General features: G+C 36.4%; 1 protein-coding gene across 2 annotated transcripts in view; it reads right to left on the reverse strand.

The window, feature by feature from the left end:
- Positions 1 to 24,185, reverse strand: part of LOC126371235 (5'-3' exonuclease PLD3-like) — a 63,684-nt gene extending 39,499 nt beyond the window's left edge. Inside the window, exon 1 of one of the 2 annotated variants that reach the window (XM_050016503.1) lies at positions 23,848 to 24,185. In XM_050016503.1, coding sequence (XP_049872460.1) covers positions 23,848 to 24,111 — 264 coding nt within the window. In that variant the 5' untranslated portion in view covers positions 24,112 to 24,185. Of the gene's footprint in view, positions 1 to 22,126; positions 22,210 to 23,847 lie in introns of those variants that run through there. The other variant, XM_050016508.1, reaches the window with a different exon arrangement.
- Positions 24,186 to 24,518: the final 333 nt, after the last annotated feature.

The raw sequence follows: 24,518 nt of genomic DNA on the forward strand, positions 1-24,518 counted from the left end.
TAGGAAAGATACTAATAAAAATTGGAGTCTACAAGGACGTGTGCTCGTAATTACTGGCGGAACTTTATTTGCCTTCTTTTATTAGTCTGTCCTTGCTCAGGTTTTGCTAGAATAACACTGCAGCTTTTATAAGAATGAGGACATGAGATTACTTTTTTCATAAAATCCGTTGTTTGAGGATAATAAAGTAATCCCAACAAAAACATTTTCATGTACAATTTTGCCAAGACGAGATCATATCGATCGCAATGTCAAAAAGTTATCAGATCTCATGCAGAGCCAAGCTTATAACAAAAGCTAGCAACAAAATGTACCGTTGAATTTTCTATTGTTCGCGTTCAACGGTATCTACTGTTGCAATACAAACTTGAACAACTACACATTGAACTAATCTGTTCTGTTGCTTATATATAACTTTACCTCTAAACTTCCCTGACTATTTCCTGAAACTTCGAGCTTTGAAGTTTGAGTTAGACAACGTCCTTATCTGTTCCCAACTAATTTAATACCTAGTTGTATTATGAATTTATAATTTGGTTCGTTAGCACAAAGACAAGCACAAACTTATTGAGTAATATCTGCCGCTTTATGGGATTATAAATGGCCGTACCTATAGAAACCGACCAACCTATAGAAATAGGATAAGGAGAGCCGACCCTGTATAAGCGGGACAAGGCTTAGGAAGAGAGAGAGAGAGTACCTATAACTCAATCAAAGTAACTCCTTATCTACAAATCTGACTAATTTCTCTACAAATCCGCCCTACTCATTTCTAGGTAGCACTATTTAGCTTTTATTATTCCATTAAAACAGTTTTTTCCAATACAAACTCACATGTAATAGTGTTGGCAATCCCAACATTAAATTTATATTTTCATTAGTGTGACAACATTTTGTCTCTTCACTTCCGTTCTTGCTCTCCATTTAACTACTGTAATGTAAACATTTTTTGTACGAATTTTAATTAAATTCAGTGAGTTTTGCAATTCTTTGGACGTTTTTACCTTACCCTCAGATAACCAGCCCTCACAGCCATTAGGAATCTTACACCCCAAACCTAACAAATAGGCAGAACCACGCATCAGAACCTGAGCTCAGGAGTCAACTTGCAATCATTTTTATACGAAGTCCTGAAGTGATATAGATAATTACTTAGTAAGGTATTGCCCTATTCAACGTTTTATCATGTTAGAAATACTCGGGAAGAAGCAACTAAGTGGCATTAACTTGGCTTAATATTAGATTATAACTATACGTTGCGTTGACGACCTCCGTGGGCCAGTGGTTGAGCGTTGGGCTCACGATTCGGAGGTCCCGAGTTCGAATCCCGGTGGGGACATATCACAAAAATCATTTTGTGATCCCTGGTTTGGTTAGGAGATTACAGGCTGATTACCTGATTGTCCAAAAAGTAAGATGATCCATTCTTCGAAAGGCACGTTAAGCCGTTGGTCCCGGTTACTACTTACTGATGTAAGTAAGTAGTCGTTACATGAGCCGTGTCTGGGGTCTATTGTCATTAATCGGGCAGGAATGTTACAATGTTTTTGTGTGGGGAAATAAATATTTTTCTTTCTTTCTTTCTTTCTTTGAATCCCATAAACCACGTGATACTTATAAATTATCTATGATCCGAACCTAAATTCAAACTCATAAAGTCTAAATCAGTGGTTCGAACCGACACTATCACAGATTCGTGCATATCTCAGTGATAATTTCATAAATTACGGAGCCTGGCAGAGGCTTCATTCGATTATGTTCTACGAAGGCTGATGAGATGAGGCTAATTTTAGAAAACTGCTCACTTTTTTAGCACTTACTTACTTATAAAACTTCCTGTTATAGTACCAATTAATAGATATACTTACTAAATAAGTACTAAGTAATAATAGTAAGTAGTAGTAGTTTTATTTAAGCACTTTTTAAAGTTAGACACCTTTTTATTAATAATAGTACTATATAAGTACTAAGTAATAATAGTAAGTAGTAGTAGTAGTTTTAATTAAGTAATTTTTAAACTTAGACACCTTTTTTAACATAACAGTAGTCAGTAATAAAATTTTGACATAGTAAAACTAATGAGAAAAGCAAAGTCTTACTATTCAGTAAGTCTATTGGGAAGGAAATTCCCAGTAGTTCAACAGGTAAGACTACTCGGTAAGACTACTGGGAATACGGGATACTTTGTACGTACTTAGTGACTCAGAATCAGAAACCTTTTATGTCGGATTATGGTAATAATATATATCGTAGTACGGATCCAAATTGTCTCACTACCCTCGATATCGACAATATTCAATTATATCCGACCGTCCTAAGCCTAACTTCAATTATATTCCTATTTAAAATCATTTCCAATTTATTGAAAACAAAAGCACCTTGATAACACAATGGAACGAATTCCCACCAATTTACCCTCAAATGATTCAATTATAAAGGAGCAAAAGTGTACCTATGAGAGGAAAAATTTGTTAAATTATCTTGATTTAGTAGAATTTGCTCTTAAATTTTCGCAAAGGGCAGGATTCATTTGTTTTCTCCAGACTTTTATAAGGAAACTAAGTTCTAGACAAAAATGACTATAATATACCTGCAGGGCTAACATGCGCAATGTGATAAAATTTTGTCACGGTCATTTTATCGATTCTGAAGATATAATTATATCGTTTTGTCGATTGGTGTTAATAATGTGACACAAATAAGTGGCACGCATGTTAGGGAATAACACAAACTTATCGATGTCGACAAAATTTATTGTAGTCAACACTTATAGTTTGATCATGAAACTTTGATATCATTACCATTGTACTTCTATACTGATTTTCATAAACTCTTTAGTCAGACCATGTGATCGATGTTTTGTGATTCAAACTGACCGTTAGTGACCCTAGTTAAACTTTATTGCCAGTTATTTGATTGTAGCACATCAACATGAAATGAAATGAAATTAAAATTTATTGCACTAAATGTGTTAAGTACTCTGTCGATGGAAGTAAAGCTTATAGCGCTCAGCACATTTAGTCATGTTGTGACATACAATAATAACTAAGTACTTACATAAAGTACTGAAAAATATTACAAAAACACTTATCTATGTAAAAAAAGAAAAAGAAAAAAAAACCTATTTATAAACTGAAAAACTCACTTAAGCTAACTGCTTCCCCTTTAACCACTTTTTGAGTTGGGATCAAAACTTTAGATGGGGTAGCTCTCTAATATGGGATGGAATGGCGTTATATGTTCTTACACACATTCCGTATTCCAACAAAACATAACATACTGCTCACGATTATATTCCTAAATGAGCTAGTCAGAGGTACATCTATCGCAAAAGATCTAAGTACCTACGATTCACCCGGCTTTCTGTTAGACCAACATAATAGGTGTGTGTTATGTGATAACAGTGATATTTTATCTAAGAAAAAAATCATTTAAAAGGCAATATTTGATACTACGTTAGCGAAGCGCGTTACGTGTGCTACGAACCGTAGTACGTCGTAGCAACTACGCCACCTTACAACTATATACAATGTTTTAAAGTTTAACAAAATTGATAGATCTAGGTTTTAGTTAATAGTAAATTCGCGTGAGTAGCCGCTCTAACCGCCAACCTAAAGGTCATAAAATATGTATATTAAACGGTCACAGAGAATGATGCAACAGTTTTGAATAGTTTTTTATAAGTAGTTAATACAAAGAAAATATATTTTGTAGACGATCATTGTTAGCAGTTTGAACAACCGTGATACTCGTAAATGGAGACATGAAGGGGAGGCCTCTGCCCAGCAGTGGGAAAATACTGGTAATATCCAGATTCGTCGACTGAGATAATTTCGTGACTGACGGTTTACTGGCGAAGGCTCGGTCGAATCACCTTTAACTATTAAAGAGTCATGGAAGTCTTTAAATAGACTCCGGCCACAAGTTGGCCGCTGCAAGGATAATCTCTGCAGGTGGGGATACCTGGTTGATGGTTGCGATGATTGCGAGTGTGGAGTATCACCACAAACTATAGCTCACCTTTTGTGCTGTCCTAAGTGCCCTAACACCTTTAAAGACCTTTACGAAGCCACTGACAATGCCGTAAGCGTGGCCAATTATTGGTCAGCAAAAATTTAGTATCGATCGCCATCGACTCGCAAAGAAGAATTAACCCCTTAAACGCCGGAACGCGGATCTCGACCAGACACAATGTAAAATCTATTGTGTCTGGTATCTCGGCATATGAGAGGTTAAAGAGTCATTTGACATTAAAGCGACTTTACAAATGTATTCCTTTACAACAATGAGGGAAATCATTGAGATTGGAACGGCTCTGAGATGGCAAAGCGGAGCTTTGTGGAAGTGACATTTTACAAGATTAGGATACAAAGGGCCATTCCAAAGGGTTGGTATAGAAGCCTTTATCACATACATACATACATAAACTGACGCCTATTTCTCACAGGAGAAAGCAGAGACTATGGAATTCCATTTGCTTCGATCCTGACATACTTCTTTACCAATTTATCATAAAAGCTATCCTTTCATTAACATTTTGTAGGTAGGTAAGTATTGTAAATATTTAAAATAGTAGGAGGGTTAAAAAGGCCTAATTGAAGCAATCCATCTAAAAAAGCAATATTGCTATTTGATATTTGTTGGCATTGCGTTCTTACTTTTACAATATGCGCAAATGACTTGCAATACCGCTTTTTGTATGAATTGCTTATATTCATACAACCTAGACCTGTCAATTCTTTAGGTTAGGTTAGCGGACCTTGTGAAAATCGTGATAATGTTAGGGGGATGATTTGCTTACATTTTTAGACCCTCTGATGTTTTATATTGTCTCTCTACGTTATGTTACTAACTTCTAATAGCTAAGCGTATACCTATATTATAACCACTGTCTATAATTACCAAAGCTCAATTACTCGATTTCATTGTCACAATTCAATTAAAATTGAAATAAATTAATTATAAAGTAATTTATGATTGAATTAATAGAAATGACTTTTTCTTGCGTCATAAAACGTGACGCAATTTGATACAACATTCCTGACGGCTTGTTGGTAGGTACTGTAGTATACCAGTAGTTCAAAACAATTGGTCTCGCTTACTAAACGTTCCAAGTTAATTAAACTATTAAATGAGAAAGGGACGCAGTTTATATTTCACAAGCTTGTCGCGTGTAAAGACAATGCTTCCACAATAGTGGCACGTGCTAGCCGTCGACAAGCCACAGCCTAAGTGAGTGGTTAGGAAAAACGCGAGTGAAAGTGTTTGATAGAATATAATATCACGATTCTTCATAAACCGGCGTATTCTAGCGAGGATTGCGTTTGAACGCACCTCTGAAAAAAGATCGTATCTAAATCTAAATGCTCTTTTCGTACATGAGAATGGATAGCTTGGTTGGTTTCCTACTACTATTCAGGTAATTTTTATCTTAGTATAATCATCGAAAACGTCTTCTGAGAACGACTTATGGCTCGGCCTAATTTCATAGTATGAGACAGTGAACACAAACATTTAATGTAGATATGTAAGTAGATGTCATAGCCAGCGTAGTTAAACAACTGCACGCTGGAAAACATGATGAAGAATACCAATGATGCTATTTTCATAGCGGAATTTCGGGCCACTATTTAGTTTAATAATTGAAAGAAGGAAAGAAACGTTTATTATAAAGGGACACCACAGTAACAAATACAAAACAAATATATAATTTAAAACACGCATTGCTCATCATCATTCTTCTGCTTATCCCACTCTATGTACGGTCGGCATAACATTTATTCCTCTTCCAATCATTCCTGTCAGTCGTATTATCCGTACTTACATATATTTATTCCCTAAAGATCGCCAATAAAAAAAACTTAGATTTTTTAAATATCGAATTTTTATTTTGTAAAAATAAAATATTTAAAAATGTATTGGATAATTATCGTTAAATTATAAACTACCATATCCGACATATTACATATTCTATTGTTACAACTGTCAAGTAGACAATTCCATCACCGCTGTCCGCTCACTTCCTAGCCTCTATCCAACCTATCAGCGGTGTTTGATGACAATGATGTTAACTACTTTACTAGATTGACGCGGGCTTTTAACCAATACTCGGAGGAATCGCTTTCCCTAATCATTGACCTTTGTGATAGTAAAGGCATTAGTCTAATATGCGTGCTTCGGAAGGCACGTTTAGCCGTTGGTCCCGGTTACTACTTACTGATGTAAGTATGTAGTCGTTACATGAGTCATGTCAGGGGCCTTTGGCGGCTCAATAATAACCCTGACACCAGGTTTGATTACTTCACTTGTCTTTCGACAAATTTCGACGTAGGGCCATAGGAAAATAAGGCATTACTGTCTTGCATGTTTAAGTTACTATAGATTAAGCGATTGCAATCTACAAGTCCGACTAAGGAACGACCACATTTTGCATACTTATCGCAGTTACATAACCAATTGGGGTAATCGCCCTTCAGTTTCTGAAGTTAGGACCTAAAGCGGTTACATTAGTTTGATAAAAAACTGAACATTTAATTTTGTATTTTTTAATATAACTTAACGTCACAGTCACCCTTTTTCCAAGCTAACTAGCTTGTTTTTTTGTTGACATGACTTTTGTTGTTGTCACTGAGACAATATTGCATTAATTACTTGGCCGGACAAATAGGGAATACTGAGGGCTCTCACTTGGGTTAGCCTGATTCTTTAGTACTTATGTAAAAGGAAAAGCTGTCTGATAGGCCGTAGTAACACAAGAAACTAATAGAAAGATGGGCATGAACATGAAGCTTATGTAACGTAGACAAGTACTAATAAAAGGTATTAATCGGAAATACCCCTTAACCCCTAAGGGACGAAAGAGATTACATACTACATTTATTTTCAGTGTAAAAATAGTAAGACAGTAACACGTCGACTCAGTAAAATCTTTAAAGGCGAACCACCAAAATAATGCTTAGTTTGATGTCTGTTTCTACCGCAAACTTACATTTATGTATCATAAACCATGATTTTATGTTTAAGACCCGCAATTTATGATGTTGACTCACCGTCACTCCCTATATTGGCTACATTCAAAATTAAGGTTTATTTGAACCGGGCACATAATTAAAATTGCGGTTATCGAAACAAAGACCGATCAATAGTTTTGTTTTGCATGATGCCGTTCAAAGATTCCTTTCTTGTGTTCTTGGCAAACATACAGGGTGTTAGTGACATCGTAACGAAAACTTTGAGGGATGATTCAGACCATCATTCTGAGTTGATATCAAGTGGAATTTTCAGTGACAAATGTATGGAACTGAAAATAATTTAAAAAAACAGAAAATTCCACTTGATGTCAACCCAGAATCATGGTCTGAATCATCCCCCTCAGTATTCGTTACGGTGTCACTAACACCCATGCCTACTTGTATGGCTACCAGTATGTATTTTGACGGGGTGTTAGTGACATCGTAACGAATACTGAGAGGGATGATTCAGCTCATTATTTTGAGTTAATATCAAGTGATGATATTTACTCAGAATCATGGTATATAATGAGAGGTACTAACACGCATCACCGTAATCTAATTTGATGGAAAATAACGATATGAGGCTTTATCTAATCTAGCCTACCAGACTCCCACTGCTGGACAAAGCCCCCCCTTCCATTTTCCATTTTTCGCGGCCCTGTGCATACTCCGGCCAGTCTCTCAGGCAAACGTCCAAGTTGTCACGCCATCTCTTTATACCACGTAACGCTTACGTTAGACTGCACACAGTAAGCAAGTGACAATTGCAATATAAAAATACCTTTAAAAAAAAGGTTAAAAAAATTATATTAATTCTTTACTATATTAAATTAATTTTGTATTCATCGATCTTCTTTTATATTCAGACGTGTTTATAACCTTTGTAATTAATTAAAGCACATAATAACGGGTTCTTACCGCGACACACACACAACCCTCATCACACTTCATGGCACTTGCAACAGTGTCGAAATATCGGGAGTCTCATATCCCCATTTAAACGCGGTAAGAACCCGTTATTATGTGCTTTAATTATGATAATAACCCAAAAAACCTTTGTAATTATCTACTAAAACTGAATTATATGCGAAGTGGCAAAATAATCAGCGTTTCTTTAATACAGTCTGCGAGTGGTGAAATAATCAATCCACACACATTTAAACAAGAACCCCGCGTGTGGTTCTAGTTTCTTGTGGTTTTACCCACGTCTTGGAATTACGGGCGTAATTTTATGTATCCTTATTTGTGCTATTACGTCACAGCATACCCACAACATAAGGGTAAAATTCCTTTCCACCTGGGTCATTACAGTAACATACTCGTAATTGAGTTAATTAGATAACGTGGCGTTTAAATGGTGGTTTCTTTTTACAGTGCAGTACCTAAAGGGCAACTCTAACAAGGAACTATTACTGTGGTGTAGTATACTAGGTAGTGTCTTGGTAAGCGGACCCAGTGAACCCAGGGTAACGCTTGGGAGATGATGAGTATACTAGAGTCGTATCTCGTATTAATCAATACAATAAAATACAAAAACGCTTTATTGCACATCTTCTTATACTGTGGGTTATGAGGTGGAATACCAACCTCATCAACTCTGGTGTCAGGGTTATTACTGAGCCGCCAAAGGCAGGGGCCTTTGGCTCATGTAACATGGTTCATGTAACGACTACATACTTACATCAGTAAGTAGTAACCGGGACCAACGGCTTAACGTACCCATATAAACACAACACTAAAAACAATTACAAAAGTGACAAGAGAAGCACAATCGGCGGCCTTATAGCAATTTCTTCCAGGCAACCACAGGGTGAAAAACATGCTAGATATTGGAGTCGGGGACGGTGCAATACAGGTATAATTAAATAATGCAATATAACTCGTAACACGTACCTAATTGTTGCAGTTTTTGTTGAATTTCAATTAATTTATGATAATTGTGATCACACAAAACCCATTAAACAAGAATGTAATTGAATTAAGTTATGATGTAACTCTGTGGCTGCATACGTAAATATGAAAATGATGATGGGGTTTGAAATCATAACAATAACATAACAGGCTAAATAGTAAAAAAAAACAAAAACAAATAAAGACATCTACATAATCTAAAAAGATTACATCTACTAAGTAAACGAGGTGTTAACGACGGTCTCCTTGGTCTTATTAAGTTTTTTTTTTATACATGTCAATTTTATTACGTTCCATTGTTATTTAAATGTTTTGTCAGTTTTTTCAATAAAAAATCAGCACCGTTAGTAATGTTTTTTGCTTTCGATAATCATTCCATATGTATGCACTATCAACTTGGAAATTAGCAAGTTTCTTAAGTAGTATTTCGTAAAACACAACACATAGATAGGTAAGTACGGGAAATGGTATAGGTTATTAGGGATAGGTCGCCAGTAAGCACAACATAATATGTTAGATGTACGGTAAGGTGCAAAAGTCCAAAGAGTTTCTTGCAAAGTAATAAATTAACTGGTAGCACGTACTCCTGGTTACATGTCGTTTCTGCAATAGACCATAAACACTTACAAAACATATATTTTATAATTATGAAAACTAAGTAATTGTTCATAATATCACCACTGTTTACAAATAATTCACTGGGCTCTTTTTTTTGACGTGACTTATTGTAGATTTGCCGGACAAATGGGGAGCGCTGAAGGCTCTTACCCCATACAACGTTTAAGACAACAGGCCTGAGGGTGCCCAGTTGGGCGCGAACCTCGGCTCAGGGCGTCGTCTGAGAGGACCCTAGAGGGTCGATAGCGATAAGCGCTGATTGAGGGAAATCGTCGACCACGCCGGCGAGGCGGTATCGGGGTACTGAAGTGTTTGGTGTCGCGAGCTGATTGGCTTCCTCTATGGCTAGAGTAATCGGGTCGTCGGGACTGTATATTTTCACTGGGCTCAGTGACTGCACTTAACTAGGTAGTTGTAAAGTGTCTCGTAAAGTATTTACTAGCCTTGGTAAAATTCCTTGTACTAAGACCGATCAATTCTCGTTTCACTCACTTCCTTATCAACTAGATCATCGGTGCATTTCAACTAACAAATTAGCAAGCAAATTGTTCCTACAAGCAACCGCTATTATTTCTTGTTTGAAGAATGTTATGATCTGATTAGCCTTTCCACACACATCGAACAGCGTTATGGGAAAGGAAACCTTATTTGGAAAGTATTTAGAAGCGATACTGCTATGCAAGTTGGCTATATCAGTTTTATACTTTGGTTGCTAGTCACGCGACCACATATTCATAAGACTGCGTTTCTAAAGGGGTTTTATACGTGAAAAGATTTTCATTGCAGCATACAAAGAAATCCACTTCAGAACCTTTCTACATCCTAATGGAAAAAGGGTTTAGACTATTGTTCTTTTAGCTATTGTGGAGTATACGTAAACTTGCGTTTGTAATTCCTTTTCTTATTCAGCTATTAGTTACCCTACACAGAAATTCACTCTACCAAGCCGCAGGGTGTCCATCCTTTTTCTGGGTTTGACAAGGCGGCTTTTATGCGGTGCCTACACGTGTAGTACATCACGCCTACGGAATAAAAGAAAGACGTTGTAAGAGTCAAGTGAGCGCGAAACACGCGCCATACAAGTATGAGCAAATAGTCAATACTTCAAATCAAATTAAATCATTTATTTGCAGTAAATGTGGTACATTGGTTGTTATACGTATATGATTAAATTAAAGTTTCACACTTTTAACCAAAACAATATTGGTATGCAAATACAGAGAGGTCTTGCAACATTTACAATTACAATCAGCACTTACATCATAATATAAAACAATATAAATACAAAATACAAATTATTGTACAATTTAACATTGAATTAAATTTAAATAACATACATTAAAACAAAAAAAAATTATATACAATTCATTATTACATTTTGTGATCAAGAAATTCACTGACACTATAAAAGGGGTTCTCGCTCAGTAGCTTAAACAAAGATCGTCTAAACACTCTTATGGGCAGGTCTCTGATACTTTCTGGCACTTCAACTTTGCATTCCACTCGTCCGCAGGCTATAAGACGCACGGGGCTCCCCTAAATGTATTAAAAAGGTCACGTTATGCATTATAATTCGCATGGTAAGAAGCTAACTAACGACTGTCATGCAAGTAGATCCGTACTTAGTACAGGAAAGCTTAGTATGATCGACTATTTATCAAAAAAATACTTTTGTATTAAATTGCAGTCTATCACATAAATATACATTGCCGGTAACGTGGCTATGGAATTTGAGAAGCAATAGAGCTATCGTATTTATCTGTTTGCAGGAGTAGTAGTAAAAGAGTGTGGGGTTGAAACGGCGATAGCGGTCTCTCATACAATATGTACGTTAGAGCCTTTCCAACCTATTTCTTCTATTCCGTGATCACGCCTGTATCCCTTTCAGCGTATGCAAAACTACAAGGCATTAACCATTTAAGACAACTCGCAGCTACCCCTAATAATAATAACGCTGATAATGTAACGTGGCATACGGCTATTTATTTACTAAATTTTAATACTAAATATGGATGTTTAGCAATAACTTTTAAAACAGTTTTTCTGCGGAAATGAGTCTATAATAGGCACTATTTATATACTTACTTATAAATAAGCTTGCTAAAGGTTATGTTCTTGATAAATAGCTTAAATGCATTTTTGTTTATTTTAATAGTTTACCGTAGTCTCATTTGCAATTATATCTGTCTACTTATCTTGGTGCCAATGCCAGTAGTGGCTGCTAAGTATATTGTAGAAGTAAAATTATAAATAAAACAGCTAGACTGGTACCTACTAATTAACTTATCATGGTCAATAGTGCAAATAGCCACACGACCGATGAGGCCAAACTAATCAACTGCGGGGTGCATGTGACATTGATAGTTAAAAATAAATTGACGCATAAAAAATAGATTGTCATTGCTGGCCTTCGACGGGTAAAATGTTTGATGCACGCGACACGATCAATGTTTAGTTTTGATGTTACATTTGCAAATTACATGCCGTGTGAATCTATTCATTTGCTAAAATGTTTCTACCGGCTTTACGAATTACGCACGCACGCACGTTACGCCACGCGACAAAATCAGGGAAATGTGTTCTCGCCGGGCCCAATCAAAAGTTATGATTTCCTGTTGCTGTTTATTATAAACGGACGCCACAAACAAAAAAAATCTTTTAACCTCCTTCTTCTTCTATCGTGTGGGTTGTAAGAGTATGGACTACGGTTATCGCGCGCGACAAGTTTTATCATCCCCTTAGATCAATTGAAATATATTTAATTATCACATTCTTGTAAACCTAACAGCGTAAATTGTTCGGTACTTCAGTTTTATTTTCACTAGATGGGTAGCTCATGACTTATTATAATTAGGTATTACCAATGTCGCATGTACGTAGAAAATATCTACTGAAGACAGTGCTGTTTATATTTTAAGAAATTCTTTATATTTAAATAAAAGACGGTCACAATCCATTAGTACTGAATTACGTCACCTTTTCGAAAAGCACCCACAATTGGTTTCCAATGAAGTTGTGGCCATAAACAAGTATTGTTTGATATTCTACGAAATTACCATGTTATGCTTACAACGATGACGATATTCAATAACAGCTCTAAACTCCAATCCATATAAAAAATTACGATATAAATAAATAATAGTAACTCAGAAGTCACAGCTCGAAGTCTGTTAACCCTTTCACGGACAGAGACCATGGGTCATTGATGGTTCATAATAAGTAGTATGACATCTTGGAATCGGAACGTCCGTAGACGTTTTGTCCTTGAAAGTGTTAAAAAACAATAATGAAACACAGTGTCGTAGGCGTCAAACGAATCGACCATATACGGAATATAGGGTATATAGGTGACCATACACTACACTGCGCTCCAAAACAATCAGTGTAATTTTTTTTTAATTAAGTACATCAACATTTGTATCATTTAACTTGAGTAACTACCATGAATCATTAATAAAATCGCTGTAATTAATACTCGTTAAAGAATAGGCTTAACACTTGTAGGGTAGTGAATCCGGGTTGATCGTTAAAACCGATTAGTGGAAGAACAGCAACCGAAACCCTAATGGGCACGCAAAGAAGTATAGTAAATACAATCCATCAACGGATGTTTTGTTATTTTGACGCCGATGTTTTGGCTTTCCACTCTGTTATTATCTTTTAGGCTTGATGCACATAGAAATACAATACATACATACGTTTCTTATGTTTAATTGTATTATTATTTAGTATGAAAGTTTACATTGAAAGTTTCACGGCGCATTGGTACTTCTGCACTATAAAGTCGTGAAATGTGAATAAATAAATCTACACAGTCACAAACATAAACAGCCTATACGTCTATATAAACGTCCCACTGCTGAGCAGAGGCGTCCCCTTAATCAACCGAAGGGGGGATGCATACTCCACCACGCTGCTTCAATGGTTTGGTGGAGGTGTTTTACGGCTAATAGCCGGGACCCAAGGCTTAACGAGATACGATGCAATACAATAACTCTTTATTGCACAAAAAACATAAAAAACACAAATAATTCAAAAGAAATGGCACCAGAGACGATCCTGCCGGGAGTCCATACTAATATAAATTTCTAGTAATATTATAAATAAATTGTATCCTCTACTGATATTACTCGTATAAATGCAAAAGTAAGAGTTACTTTTGTGTTTCAGGAAGGCCATATCGAAGCAATTCATCTAAAAAAGTAATTATTGCAATTTGACATTTGCGAATATAAAAGTAAGTGCGCAATGCAGACAAATGTCAAATAGCATCTCTTTCTCTCTCTCTTTCTGTCTTCGCCCAGGAAACCCAGGAAAGAGTATAAGTAGGATAGATTTTATCCTAAAATTCATCCCTTAATTAAGGCGATGGAAAAAAATCACGTACCCCACGTGTAAGGCTAATGTTCGAGTTGTTATGCACAAAAAATCGACAACATAATAAAGATAACAGGTCAAGAGTACTCTAAACCAGCGAGCATGCATGAAGTCTTTGACAAGAGTGGAGGAAGCGAAGGTTATGTGTCAGGATCGTAGTAAAATAGAATACTGTGGGCTCTGCCTACCCCAACGGGAAACAGGCGTGATCTTATTTATTTATTATTAGGGTAACAGCTCATTAACAAAGTATTTTACAATTATGACAAGGAGCATAACAGCGGACAAACGAGTGTAATGTGTGTGTGTGTGTGTGTGTGTGTGTGTGCCTCATGTATTTATGTTTGTAATCTTTTTTTTAACATTATGGCGAGACGGGGTGTCGCTTTTTTCTCCTTTTTTAAAATAATATATTTTTTAAATATTACAGTCCTTTTCTAAATTCAAGGATGTGTTTTTATTTTCGTATAACCAGGGACGCACATTATGTATGATAAGTATTAAAAAGATCTAAAGATCTATTAAAGAGTACCTACGTATAATGATTCAAAAAGATTCACAGAAACTCCAGCACCCTGGCTGACCACGCCCGCGGTACTACCCATGTGTTTCAGCTTTAGACTGACACCATTTGAAGGACTGTTAGTAGGTATATTACCCGATTCAAAACAAGGGTGCGATGTATATGCAAACATGTTGATTTTGGGAGTTCAGTGGTCCCGTGAACCCGAGAGTTATTGTGTTTGGAACTTAGCTCTGGGGACTCGTTTGGGGAGGAAAAACAATTCAATGTAGTCCAGTCTTAACTAGCAAGTCGTTGAACTCTATTATGTAGAAAGTTGTACGAAAGAAGTAACGATTTACTTTCTTCCATACATAAAGTCACGCCTATTTCCCATCGGGGTAAACAAAGAGCCAAATACCATGGAATTCAATTTGCTGCCATCCTGACATACATCTCTTACATATTTTTTAATGTCTACTTTATGAGGTTTTGTTATATATATAGCTCTTTAGCTATACCATATCGATGGTAAAGACCATCTCTGGTTTGACGATCAGAAAGCTAATATGTAGTAACATGATAATATTAGTGGAGTCAATAAAGCCGGAACTTCCTAAGTGACTTCTAATTTGCCAGAGACAGGTCCGACTTTTATGTTTTTTTCTTTGGTTTTGTCGCAAAATTCATCATCAATTTTTTATTCATCAATTCAGAATCATCCCCCCCCCCCCATTATTCCCCTATCTCCCATTATTCGTTACGATGTCATTTGCGGCTCGTACAAGTACGCATAGCTAGCCATACGAGTAGGTATTGACACCGTAACGAATACTGAGGGGGATGATTGGGACCATGATTCTGGGTTGACATCAAGTGAAATTTCCTGTCGGAAAATTCATGAAAGTAGTGTTTTTTTATTTTCAGTTTCATACTTTTGCGACGGAATATTCACTTGATATTATCTCAGAATCATGGTCTCAATCATCCCTCGAAGTTTTCGTTACAAAATATATTAATATTGGCTGCTTAAGAGTAGTTTGTGATGCCGAAACTAGGTAAATTAATGTTGCCTATAACATACAACACTACAAATAGGAACATTACAACGCTTTGGAAAAAAACTGCCTACGCTCTCCAACTCGACACGTTTCTTCGATCGTTATAATAAAGTTTTCATATTAAACTAAAATAAACTTTATAAATACTTACTTTCATTTTTAGATTGATAAAGTTATCAATCATTCATTTTCATGTAGGTATGTGACCTTTGACCTACTAAACTATAAAAATCACTTAGGTAGGTTTGGCTATTATATGCTTTTGGATTTGCATCCCTTTGTGTTATAACATACATAACATAAACAGCCTATATACGTCCCACTACTGGGCACAGGCCTCCCCTCAATCAACCGGAGGGGGTAAAAATATTATTCGGAATGCACGTTAAGCCGTTGGTCCCGGTTACTACTTACTGATGTAGTACATAAATAGTCATGAGCCACGTCAAGGGCCTTTGGCGGCTCAATAGCAACCCGACACCAGGGTTGACGAGGTTGGTAATCCACACAACCCACACGATAGAAGAAGAAGAGTCTAAACACGTCTGAGAAACGTTTCGAGTATTCTCAATAACTGTGTAACTCGTTATAATCTAGGAGTCTTCAAGGTTAGAGTGAATAGGCATTTGCTAGGTAAGCGGAACCACATCGTCACATAACGCCAGGAGAGATTATGGTCAAACGTGAGCCTGTAGGAATGGTAGGCTGAATGAAACGTAACGTATAGGTGTGTGAAAGAGAGAGCGAGGAGTGAGCGAGAGAGAAGAGAGTATTGCGGAATGACAGGGGAATGACGGTCGGTTGTTTTAAAATGGAAAATATATTAAATTTATAGAACGATTGTAATAAACAAGGATTGAGAAAATGTATTAAGTATTTAAAAAAAAACTATTTCTACTTTCTAATTAAAACAGCGCAAGGGAAGTATATACGCGATTAGTAATTCACCGTGTGTCCTAGATTCGGTGCCTACCGCTTTAGCACGACCTCTCTACGCCAACAACTTAATACATAATTGAGTAGCGTAGTACATCGTGTCTTTAGTTTAATGGTGCACTAAACAGAGTGCAAAATCTTTTACTGGAGTTTTGACCTTGTGTTTATAAAGTGTGGAGGTGAAGGCTACACATCTAGTAATATACATGTAAGCGCTTTATTGAAAAATCACAATCCGATATGATTATTGTTAACAAAATTCCACAATAAACACGCTAGTTTTAAACTAAGTAAACCAATGAATTATTAATCTATTTTAAGTACAGTTTTCACGGAGCCGTGGTAGCCCAGTTGGTAGAACTCTTGTCTCTCACTTAACCAATGATAGCCGACTTTGTTTTCGAATTCATGTCTGGATCATAAATGATTATCACGCGCTCAGCGGTGAAGGAAAACATCGTGAGGAAACCCACATCCCCAAGAAATGCATTTTCAGAAGTATGTGACCTAACCTATATTGGGCTGGTTCCCTTCGCGGTTTGGAAGGTCAGACAAGCAGTCCCTTCTGTAAAAACCGGAGCTGTAAAATCTTCAGGTTAGGTAAGCGGACCCTGTGAAAAACGGGATAATGCTAGGGAGATAAAGTGCAATTTTCACTGATACAGTTGGCTCAGCAATACGGCCCACCATCTATCACATGGTCTAACAGAAAACTCAATGAGGTGTCAGTAGTTAGTTCATGGATGACGGACGCACACACGCACGCATACACGCGCACGCACACACACACACACACACACACACACACACACACACACACACACACACACACACACACACGCACACATACACATACAAGCATTTATAGATTTGATATATTCTTTTTAAGAAATATTTTATGATTTAGTCTAACATTTTGAAAAAAAAAAAATTTTTTTATATTTTGTTATTTTTTCTGGACCATGACTTTTTGGGGGTGGAGGCCTGGAGTCCTAAAACACAGGGTATCCTAGTTTAGGCTCCAGCCTCTACAAATATTGTATTTTTGTATGTATTTATGTATCCATGTGTTTTATTATTTGTAGAGGAAATAAAGATTTTACTTACATACTTACTTACTTATCAATAAATTATAATAAGGTAAGCCAAGTCAATATTTTCATCACCTTTATTCACAACATAACTAACAATAGTTTTTAAAAGGAGCATAAAAAATGCATTGGTACGAGACGTAACGTCGTAGCACCGGCGCGTAGCGGCGTAGCAATCACTACGTCACATGAATAGTTGATGGGATAAGAAACGGCAGAATGTGGGAAAACCCTTCTACGTACCTACTCGTATGTGAATAAGTAAAAATTCACTGCTAATGTGCACGTATGTTTTGGTAGGCCATTTCATTAAGAACTTACTGTTAACTAAATATATAAATAAACTTAGTAAATACTCCTTAGAGCGTTACTTAGAGCTTTGGGCACGATCCACAGGTCCCGAGTTCGAAACCCGAAACGCGAAATATCACAAAAAAATACTTTGTAATCTCTACTTTGGTAGGGAAATTGCAGACTGATCACCCGATTGTCCGAAAATAAGATGATTCGTGTTTCGGAGAGCACGTTCAGAAGTCGATTCCGCGGCTACTATTTTCATAAGTATGCAGTCGGTACATAAACCTGTCAGGAGACATTGGCGTTAAAACATTCTTCTTCTTCTATAGTTTGAGTTGTGAGGTGGATTACCAACCCCATCAACCGTGGTGTCAGGGTTATTATTGAGCCGCCATAGGCCCCTAACATGACTCATGTTAGGGATCAAACTAGGGATCAAAAGTGATTTTTGTGATTTGTCCCCACCGGGATTCGAACCCACACAACAACATTAACAACAACACACACACACACGTTAACTTTTTTTAAGAAATAATGAAGTAAGAATTCTTTTTCAGTGTCGTTTGACTCACGCTGGAGTTGAATCGACCTTTTACTATGAATTATCATTATTCACCATTGAACAACGAAGGCCATACAATGCCTCAAAGCCTACATTGTAATCCAAACACCTTTGAATGCCGTCTTTTGAACACCCGTCAGGAATGAATTATCTATAAGCCTATTAAACTGCGATACCTGTTAACATTATAAATACGAAAAGAACTGTGTTTGAACCGATTGAGATGAAAGGAGATCATCGGCTCTCCATACTTTGGCCGGCCCAAATTTGAAAGTGCCGGCCAGAGAAAAAAAATGTGTCGAACCTTTCGAATAGATTGCTCTGAACATTTTTTACTATGACACCAAACGTGTATGACCATTAGTTTGGCTTTAATTGGATTTTAAAAATCACGATTTTTCATACATTTTGTAAAAAAAATATTATGTCCGTTTGGAAAAAAAGGGATACAGGCGTATTACAAAGGACCGTTAGAACATTTATTAGTATGGCGCCAAACTTTTATGACCCTTATTTTGACGTTTATTGGACTTTTCGTTTTGGTAAATTATATGTTAAAATGCCGGCAATCGAAAAGAATACGTCGAATCCGTCTAATAGTTGCTTCTCAATATTTTTTAATATGACACCAAACATCTATGACCATTATTTTGACTTTTATTGGAATTTACGTTTTAGTTCAAATGTGAAAACTGCCGACCAGCAAAAATACCATGTAGAGAGTATCGAGTAGATGCCTATTAACATTTTTTTCTATAGCACCAAACGTATACAATCATTAGTTTGGCTTTTAGTTTATTTTAAAAATCTTGATTTCTTATTTATTTTGTTTAAAAATAAAGTGCTTTGGGCAAAAAATGCGGTACGGCGGATTACAAAGGACCTTTAGAACATTTAATAATCTGGCGCGAAACATTTTTGACCATTATTATGACTTTTATTCGTCTCTCTTTCCGTTTTGCTGCTTAGAAATAAGGCCGCCAGATTGTACTGTATCTATCTTCATCTGTGTGAATTTGTTTTGTATGTTGTGTGCAATAAAGTATATTTGATTTGATTTGATTTTGGTTCAAATGGGAAAATGTCAGCCACGAAACAAAATAAGTCAAATCTTTTGGTAAATTACTTGAAACGTATTTTTTTACTATATTACCAAATGTAGACTTTGGCGTTTATTGGACTTTTTAAAAAATCTTTTTTTATATACATTTTAACAATGACAACAAGCAGAGCTTTCCCAATGACTAGTTATTAGTCAGATAAATACTTTGTGTTATTGTTTTGTGTGTTGTTAGGTGAACTTCTATATTAATACTATCTGATTTTAGATACGACGTTGGCTGTAGTGTTTGCATTCGACTCAACGTTACGGCCTAATTTTAGGTTGAATTATGGTATTGATTCATCTTGATCGTAGATGGTTACCACCCTCCAAAGATAAGCTTGCCATCTAGTGACGAAACTCGTATTTTGGCATGACGTCTGAAGAAGCTGTTAGGGAAGACAGAGGAGTCGGGCAGTTATACTTTGCATGTATGCCGATCACAATGTCCTGGTGCTACTCGGCCGATATAGCACAGTACCTCACATTTCTTAAAAAAAAAATAAGCTTCTAAAGCGTGTATCACCATCAGGTGAGATAGTGGTCAAACGAAAACCTATTTTTGATTTATAAAAATGTGTCCAATGACGACCATATTACGCCTTTACCTGCATTATCGCCAGATAAAACTTTTTTCGCCAAAGTGTAGGTATCTATGAAAACTCCAGATTTTGGAGAAATCTAATTGAGTTCAAAATAGTGGTCATAGACGTTTAATGTCATAGTAATAAACATTCTGACGATCCTTTAAATAACGCGCCTGTCATATTTTATTTTATAACAAAATAAATCAAAAATCGAGGTTTCAAAATCCAACAACAGCCAAACTAATGGTCATACACGTTTATTGTCATAGTGAACAATGTTTACAGGTATCTTCTCGATAGTTTTGATATGTGTTTTTGCTGACCGGCACTTTTCACATAGAAACTAAAACGTAAAGTCCAATAAAAGCCAAAATAATGGTCATAGACGTTTGGTGCCATAATAATAAATGGTCAAATGGATAAGTTTTAACGGGATATACCAATATTGTTTCTTGGCCGGCACTTCACATTTTCACCAAAATGTATGAAAAATACAAGTTTTTTTTTTTAATTCGAATAAAACCGAAAATATTGACGCTACAGCTTTGGTGCCATAGTAATAAATGCTCAGACGGATAAGTTCTAAGGATATATACCATTTTTGTTAATTGGCCGGCACTTTACATTTTCACCAAAAATGTATGAAAAATACAGTTCTTTTAATTCGAATAAAACCGAAGATATTGACCCTACAGCTTTGGTGCCATAATAATAAATACTCAGACGGATAAGATCTAACGGAATATAGCAAAATTATTTTTTGGCCGGCACTTTGACTCCTTTGGCGTGGAGAAAATTTTAAACCCAGTTTTTATCCCCGAATGAAAAGTATAACTCAGTCTTTTGTAATATTGTTTCTGCTTTACCAATAAAAAATAAACAAGCGGTGAATTATTTGACAGCCAAGCACATTTGAATCTAATTACTTAATAATTTGGACCTCAAATCATTTTATCTATCTCTATTTATCAACTACGTGACTCATTGTGTTAGTAAATAATCTTATTTATAACATCCGAATAATGAAAGTACATAAAATATTAAATTGAATACAACAAATGAGTTCAGTGGCTCGGGGTCTGTAACTGCAACTACTGTTTTGGCAGTGAATGACATTGTTTTGGCAAAGGATGACACTGTTTTTGACAATGGATGACACTGTTTTTGACAATCGATGGCCCTGTTTTGGCAATGGATGACACTGTTTTTGGCAGAGGATGACACTGTTGACAATTGGATGGCACTGTTTTGGCAGTATAGATTTCCATTGATTAGTCGGCACATTTAACAGATTGTTATTGTGTTGATTACAGCAGCAATACCATTATATATAGTCTGATCACTAATACGGTTCGCCATAATGTGTTTGCATGTCCATCTTAGAGCTTTTTATCAAGACTGGCTGCAAGTTGTGTCCTGATTGCTCGTGGCTCTGTCCACCCAAGATTTCGGACGTGAGTTTATGTATGTATGCATAGTAGCAGTTTCCGAAAAGTACATCGTATCAAGTATTCGAGTTCAAATAGGACAAGGTCACCGTCGCGGCCCTAGTCCGTCGGCGACTTCTTACTAAAATCAATATACTGCCACTCACATTGTACTACGGTCACATCAAAACAACTAGAATAGTTGCACTTATGAATGATTTACCTACTTACTATCGAACTAGAGATAGAAGTGTTTTACTTTTGCTCCAAAACTCTTATGCCAGTAACGAGGTGAAGAGAATAAAATAATTAAAAAAAAATGTTTAAATCGTAAGTATTAACAGTACAAACCAATTGTGCGAAAACTTTTCAACTTGGTTTGAAAAAACCAAGTACTGTTCGGAAGAAGAAGACACGGGCAAAATTAATCAATAAAGAAATAATATGAAATAAATAAAAAATAAGCTAAGAATCATTAGCGTAACCTACTTAGATACCGTACCGATTGCCGCCAAAGTACCTACATCGGAATTCCCACATACATTTCGTGAATACGTTACACACGCGTTATAACAAAATCCTTTACTCTATTCTGGTGCTAATTACCCACTCAGTTACACGAATATAAATAAAAAGAATTACCTCAAAGTGAATCAGCTTGCAGAAATAAAACCCTCACTAGTAATAGGTAAGAACTCGATGAAGGCATCATTCGCACTGTATGAGTTGGTATTGGTTTATTATCGACGGACAATGAATGACATACACGGGTGGTAAGTGGTGGTATACAGCACACGGCAATCGGCCTGCGCATCAATGCATCTTTTACACAACGGCAAGCATGCGTTGTAAAGGTTTATAGGCTTTATAAAACGATTAAAAGTTGTTGAAGTCTCTACGCAGATCAATGGAGCGCTTGCAAAATTGAAACGCTTTTTGAACATATTTCGGGGGTTTTAGAACTCGAAAACTTTGTATTTTGTCTTAGATAGACTTATAAATAACTACTACGGAGCCGCCATTTGCCATGTACCTTAGTTAAGTCTTTTTGTAATTATTTCTTTTTATTTTGGTGCAATAAAGTGTATTTGTATGGTATTGTATAAAATACATTAAAATAACTAGAAAAGGTAATGAAAATATAGCTTAGCTTTCACACATCTATCGTACGAGAGTAAGTAGTTATGTCAGTGAGCTCAGTTGCATTTAGACTGAAAGGTGGTCCATTATGCTGTTGTTGCCTATGTAAGCCAACCTAACTCCTTCCAGATGCTCAGAAGCGTCCTTTTCACAGAGGTCTTTTTCAAGGGTTTTCACAGGCTTCGTGGAGCGACCTCGTTTGCGCCCATTGTGCTGCCACCCCTGTGCATTCTAGGATTAAATGGGGAACATATGCTTCTGCACCCAGACAGCCTCTACAGTACGATATAATCCTTAAGTATTTTATTGTAGAGGACATTTCCAAATTGTGATTTAAAAATAAGTCAATTAAGGTTCAAGTGTTAAATTGGTATCTCTAGTAATGCATTTTTAATATGAAATAGTTTAAAAAAAGCTTTCTTGTCAAGACTATTATTGTGTTCTACTGTTTTAATATTTAAATTAAGTATTGAAATAAAATACTAAACTTCGTTCATTATTGTAAATATATAGCAACAATTAGGTAGTCTGATTATATTCGACACAAAACTCCGCGACTCCACGACAATTCTTTCTTTTTTACGATCTTCTACGGTGTGGGTTGTGAGGTTGAGTACCAACCTCATCAACCCTGGTGTCAGGGTTGCTATTGAGCCGCGAAAGGCCCCTGACATGACTCATGTAACGACTACTTACATCAGTAAGTAGTAACCGGGACCAACGGCTTAACGTGCCTCCCGAAGTACAGATCATCTTACTTTCGGACAATCTGGTGATCAGCCAGTAATATCCTAACCAAACTAGGCCATACAAAGTAATTTTTGTGATATATCCCTACGATTCGAATCGATTCTTTTAGACTGAATCTTAAGAGTTGAATAAAAAACATTATGACGTGAGCCCAACATTCAACCACTGGACCACGGAGGTCGTTTTTTACGATAAAGTAACGGTTTCCTAGGTGTGTTGACGAATTTCTATAGCAACGTTAGATGTTCTATCGTTTTCCATAAAAAATATTTTCTTTAAAGAATACGAAAGTGCAACCAGTAGTCAGTTAACGAAAGCCACCTAACTATGTAGCACATTTCTAGACATAAGTAGGCGTTTTTCTTAAAAGAATAAGAAAACCAGACAGTTAATGAAAGTTGCCGAATTCGGTAACACACCAAGGCAGGTAGATACTTATTTAACTAAAAAATCTTAACAGAAAAAGTACTCACCGACAGTCCAGGGTTACAGCCTGAAGTTATAGAGTTCTTCCGAAACTTGGGGACGCAGATCTGCATAGAGCTTTTCCCTTTAGGAGGCCCTGCACACCCGTATTCGTCGCTCCTGTTATTTCTCGTTAAATTTATATTGTTTGTATTGTTCACTTTGACCAGGATATTGCAGGTTTGAGATGCGATTTGGAATAGGCCTTCTTCTAGGTTCCTCTTATTATGGTATTGTCTGTTGAAGTGTAGGTAGTCCCACCAGGAGGGCATGTTTCGTGCGAGAGTCGCGAGTCACGATCGTCGTACGCGCGGGTTTGCGTTTCGTTTGGCCGGCGTGCGCTCGCCTCGCTCTGCAGCCGAGAAGTGCCACCTTTATATAAGTAAACGCGGACTTGCGCGTTAAAAGTTTAGTTTTTCTACTACGGACTGTTGGCCGAAAAAGTCTTTTGACTTGGACTAAGTTATAATGACGTCTGATTAACTTCGAAGTAGTTATTTCAAAGACGTCTTCCGAACAATTCTTAGTACCTTACGTAGGTAGGTACACTATGAAACTCAGTGTCTACGTATTTCCGAGTTTGAAATTACGAAACACTTTATTTGTAAAGAAAGATTTAAGTATGTACTTAAATTCATTAAAAATACATCTATATAGGTAACTACATAAAAAGGTTGTT

This window comes from Pectinophora gossypiella, chromosome 12 (assembly GCF_024362695.1).
Source record: "Pectinophora gossypiella chromosome 12, ilPecGoss1.1, whole genome shotgun sequence".
NCBI classification, from domain to species: Eukaryota; Metazoa; Arthropoda; class Insecta; order Lepidoptera; family Gelechiidae; genus Pectinophora; species Pectinophora gossypiella.